The sequence below is a fragment of the Bombina bombina genome, chromosome 1, assembly GCF_027579735.1.
Source record: "Bombina bombina isolate aBomBom1 chromosome 1, aBomBom1.pri, whole genome shotgun sequence".
NCBI lineage: Eukaryota > Metazoa > Chordata > Amphibia > Anura > Bombinatoridae > Bombina > Bombina bombina.
This window is the reverse complement of record NC_069499.1, coordinates 719,079,493-719,084,700: the sequence shown is the minus strand read 5'-3', so window position 1 is coordinate 719,084,700 and position 5,208 is coordinate 719,079,493. Positions and strand designations below refer to the sequence as shown.

The 5,208-nt window shown below is 36.2% G+C and overlaps 1 protein-coding gene across 1 annotated transcript; it reads right to left on the bottom strand.

Moving 5' to 3' along the window:
- Positions 1 to 1,666: 1,666 nt before the first annotated feature.
- On the bottom strand, positions 1,667 to 4,109 carry LOC128639549 (protein shisa-1-like). The gene is made up of 2 exons (XM_053691687.1): positions 3,791 to 4,109; positions 1,667 to 3,030 (listed from the first exon to the last, which is right to left on the bottom strand). The coding sequence occupies exons 1-2, from the start codon at positions 4,065 to 4,067 to the stop codon at positions 2,480 to 2,482; spliced, it is 828 nt and encodes a 275-aa protein (XP_053547662.1). The 5' UTR covers positions 4,068 to 4,109; the 3' UTR covers positions 1,667 to 2,479.
- Between the last annotated feature and the right edge of the window lie 1,099 nt (positions 4,110 to 5,208).

The window sequence follows — 5,208 nt, the reverse complement described above, 5'->3', positions numbered from 1 at the left end:
TGAATACATTTCATGCACATCCCTCTAATGTGAGGCATCATTTTGGAAGCAATGTTTCACTGCAAGTATCTGAAGGAGAGTTGCTGCACATGTGGATTGCAGTGGCAGCTAGATTTCAACATGGCAGGACCCATTACTAAAAAGGGAAGATGTTTAGAACCTCATACTATTATAGAATGTATTGTGTTCAGTGGGCACACATCTCAATTTAAAGCAAAAATGACACGCTCTAATTCAATTATTTTTGCTTTACTTTAAAGGGACACTGAACCCAATTGTTTTCTTTTGTGATTCAGATAGAGCGTGCAATTTTAAGCAACTTTCTAGTTTACTCCTATTATCAATTGCTTTGTTCTCTTGCTATCTTTAATTTGAAAAAGGCACCTAAGCTATTTTTGTTCAGAACCATGGACAGCACTTTATTGGTGGATGAATTTATCCAGCAAGAACAACCCAGGTTGTTCACCAAAAATGGGCCGGCATCTAAACTTACATTCTTGCATTTCAAATAAAGATACCAAGAGAATGAAGAAAATTTGATAGAGTAAATTAGAAAGTTGCTTAAAATTGCATGCTCTACCTGAATCACAAAAGAAAAAAAAAAGTGGGTTCAGTGTCCCTTTAAAGGGATACTGAACCCAATTATTTTGTTTCATGATCCAGATAGGGTGTGCGATTTTAAAGGTACACTCAACCCAAATAGAGCATGCAATTTTAAGCAACTTTCTAATTTACACCTATTATCAATTTCTTTGTTCTCTTGCTTTCTTTATTTGAAAAAGGCATCTAAGCTATTTTTTGGTTCATAACCATGGAAAGCACTTGTTTATTGGTGGGTGAATTTATCCACCAATCAGCAAGAACAACCCAGTTTGTTCACCATTCACCAACAATGGGCCGGCATCTAAACTTACATTTCAAATAAAGATACCAAGAGAATTAAGTCAAATTTGATAATAGGAGTCAATTAGAAAGTTGCTTAAAATTGCATGCTCTGTCTGAATCACAAAAGAAAAAAATTGGGTTCAGTGTCCCTTTAAGCAACTTTCTAATTTACCCCTATTAAAGATTCCAAGAGAATGAAGAAAAATTAATTGAAAAAAGCAGTAATGTAAGCTTATGAGACCGCCCATTTTTTGGTTTAGCACCTTGGATAGCGCTTGCTGATTGGTGGGTACATTTAGCTACCAATCAGCAAGCTGTACACCCAGGTGTTGAACCAAAGATGGTCGGCACATAAGCTTACATTCTTGCTTTTTCAAAGATAGAATGAGGAAAAAAATAGAAGTAGATTAGAAAGTTGCATGCTGTATCTGAATCATGAAAAAAAAAAAAAAAAAAAGGGTTCAGTGTCCCTTTAACATCTTGCAACTCAGGAACTGCAATGCTAACTGATCCTGAACAGAATTTTACCTTTGAGACTGTTATGCATTCACTGAACTAGGGTTCACAGTAGAACACACAAAAAACACAATGCTCTAACAAATTAGAGCATGCCATTATTTATTAGTATGTCCTAAGTTAGTTTCCATGTTTCTGTAGGAGTTACTAAATTAGATAACATCCTTCTTGCATTACATGACTGTGCTACCATAAAAATATAAAAATTATCTCTGTTCTATTTTGCAATAATAAAAATACAATGGTTTAAACACATCCACTTTTATTATACAGAATTAAAGTGCATTAAACTTTAAGGCAAAGACAGAACGCTCCTATTCCAGAAGCATGTATACATTATTTTCTTTTACAAGAATACAATGTCTAATAACAATAAATTATGCTCAAATACAAGTTTACAGTGGCATTGGTAACTAAATGCATTTAGCAACATAAAGCGAAGACCAAGCTGTTAGCTTAAAAGTCAAAGTAAAAGAACATGCAGCAGGTGCACAAAGTCATTATAGCTTCTTTTGTCAAGAAATTAAAATGGCGGAAGAAAAAACAAAACAAAAACAAAAAACACAGCACCAAATTTTAAAACCGGTTAGTTTTATACACTGAGAGAATTGCACTACTTTAGCAAAACTGATAATAAAAAAAAATAAAAAAATGGAGGCAGTACTATAATTTATAAGATGGTGTATTTTTAAAAATAAATAAATTGGTGCCACGTCATGTATACTGGTAAGAAAGACCCCCGCCCCCACATCTTTGTAAATATATAACAGAACCACTTAAAAAGATGATCTTGTTGAATATTAATACACAAACTAAAACCGGATTTGGTTTTATGTATAAAAAGTTTTGCAGTATAGGGAAAAAAAAAAAAAAAAAAAAAAAAAGAAGAAGAGGTAGTGCACATTTTTAGATGCACCCAAAGTCTGTTGTAGTCAATATATACAAATTGTCCCTCACAACTGTCACAGTTGTAGTTAATTGTCCCTTTGATATAAAGTTAAAATCAGTTTTGACCCTTTAGGGTAAATTGTTGCCAAGCCAAAGGCTAAAATGTCCAAGATAAGTCTATATGTTCTTCTCAGTCTCCATTATTTCCGACTGAAGAACTGATTATTTTAGAAGTCCCATGATACATGGTTTGGTCATTTTGTGGGGCCAATGTGGGATATATATTGGATGATTGTCCATAGCAGCTTCTGGCATCAATGTATGATGCAGGGGTCATAATTATTGTGTGCTCACCTTGCATGGTGTAATTCATGAAGGGAGGCTGCAAATATGCTGTCCCAGCAGGGTGCACAAACTGTCCATTCTGTGGGCAGCCCATCATAGGATATGCTGATTGCATGTTCATGTAAAGGTTTACATTTTCTGCTCCATGTGTACACAGGTTCTGAGGGCGGTTTCCTAAAGATGTCCTGATGACAGAGTTTGAGCTGGAACTGGAGTGCCTTGATAGGTCTGTGGATGGTTCTACATCCAAAAGGCGGCTTTGAATAGGTAAAGGCCCACTTCCTTGGGTATCATCAGGCTTTAGACATTTACAGCAGCAAAGTCCCACTAGGGATCCGGTGATTACAAAACTGACAAACACGCTGCCAACCAGTAGGAAAGGGAAGTAGGTGGGTACTGGAAAAAAATAAAATTAATAAAGGTTTAGTATTAAAATCATAACCAATATACAAATAGAAGAGTTCTAAAAACATAGCACATACAAACTTATATGCTTATGACTTCAGCTATTCCCTTGTTTGTTGGTTTTTTAGTCAGTCAGTTTCAAAACCACTTAGGATAAGCTGGGGGTGGGGGGAAAATCCCACTACATAAATTTACACTTAAAATTAACACATCTGACTGAATTTTTTTCTTCATTTTTTGCAATAATATAGCAATTTCTTTTGTTATATGCATTGGCTTGTCAACTAACAAAAAAGTTAATAGCAAAAGCAACAATATATAACAAAATAAAAATATTGAAGGGGTTATGGAATTTAAGAAGTTTAGAGCAGTCAATACATATTTGTTTTAGAGTATACAAAACTTACAAGCTTAGGAGACAATACAATGCCCTATGATGCAGTGCAACAATTGTTACAGGAAACTAATTTAGGTCACACATACATATAGCTTACATGTATACAACAGCTATTTGTATTGTATATTTGATATTTTTATAGGATTACAGTAAGGTATATTAGGTAGTATCTATTTTGCGCTCTTGAAGTCTGTGTACAAATGTAGATCACATAATTAATTTGCTAACCCACAAACATTTTCGTTTATATGTGAACTCTGTATATATGAGGGCCAGAGGCTGGTTTGACATAACATGTGCATATTACACACGGCTGTGATGTCGCCAATAACGTTACAAGGAAGAGTGTCTCACCTGAGGGTGGCAGCTCCACGCCGGGCACATCTAACTCTTCCTCACTAGGGCACAGTCCTTGGTCCAAGCGAGCCTCGATTGTCGAGCAGCAGTAGCGGAGGCTGCAAGAGCCACAGCAGAAAGTGGCTTCGCCTGGGTCATAACGCTCCGGGCATTGAAAACCGGGGTGCCAGCTTCCCTGGACATCAGCCCACCCGTGACAATATTCCCCGTGCTGTCCCGTACAAGAACTTGCTAAAACTAACAATAAAACCACCAGAAAGAACATGATGACCATGACCAAAGGGTTACAAGGTTAATGATGGCGGGTCAGGGGGCAGATGGGATTTATCAGCTGTACTGTGACCCGCCCCCTCTCAACCCGGGGGGCAGATCTCCCAAAACTTTACTTCTAGTCTCCTCCCACCAGTCTCCCAAAGCTTTACTACTAGTCTCCTCCCACCAGCACGATGAGGCGCAGCTACACCAAACAAAAACAAGGAAGAGAATAGCGCCTCCCGTGTTACCATCATAATAACAACAACCAGCAGTGGTCGTCTGCATAAACTTTTCCTTATCTTAGAGATAAAAAAAATCCATGAGGAATTTGGGAATGTTTTACCCTCAATTATAACACTGTGTAATATGTAAGAATAACTGCAATTTATTATACCTGTATTGAAAGATTACAATGCAGATTTTTAAAAAAAAATAATAATAATAATTTCTTAGGTCAAAGTGGCAACGATTCTAAGACGGAAAAAAAAGTATTTTTACAACATGACATACTTGTCTGGGAAAAAATATATCTAGTTAATTAGTCTTTTTGGGTTATTAACAATCGCATAAGAGTAATGTGTTCCCGAATTCACATACTCACTGGTAAATATATTACTATTTCCCTGTAGCACATCCCATTCAGAGCTGTAATTGTCATTTTTTTAAATGCTCCCAGCCCCCAAGCACCAACTATGCTTGCTCAATCCGTAGGGAAAACCAATTAACAGGTGCATAGAATTTCACGCCAGGGAATCATGCACTTAGACTTGCCATAAAAAAAAACCCCAGCAGGTTATTAGCATTGTGTTTTGGAAGGTTTTATTTACCATACTGGTGGTGAGCAAATACAACTTAGTCATTTCTAGTAAGGTTTAATAAAATTACTTATTTCTGGAGGCTGCTTAATAAAAGCCATAGAAACATATGGTGCTTTAATTTTACTAGTTGTGTCTATGATGTGAATTCCAGGATAATGGATGAGACACATTAACCTGGAAACACACATGTTCACACATTTTGAATGAATGTCCAAAGTACTTAATGATTACATAATACACATTTAAATTCCAGATGTGTATGATAATTTAATTTTGTGATATACATTATATAAATAGATTGCTGGTAAGTAATAGCCACAAGACATATCTAGTCTGCACACA

Bases quoted from the DNA above. Each gene is read 5' to 3' on its own strand.
- LOC128639549 (XM_053691687.1), bottom strand. From the start codon at position 4,067: ATGGTCATCATGTTCTTTCTGGTGGTTTTATTGTTAGTTTTAGCAAGT. The intron at 3,031-3,790 runs GTGAGACACTCT...ATTTTTTTCCAG, and splicing joins CGTGGAGCTGCCACCCTCAG to TACCCACCTACTTCCCTTTC.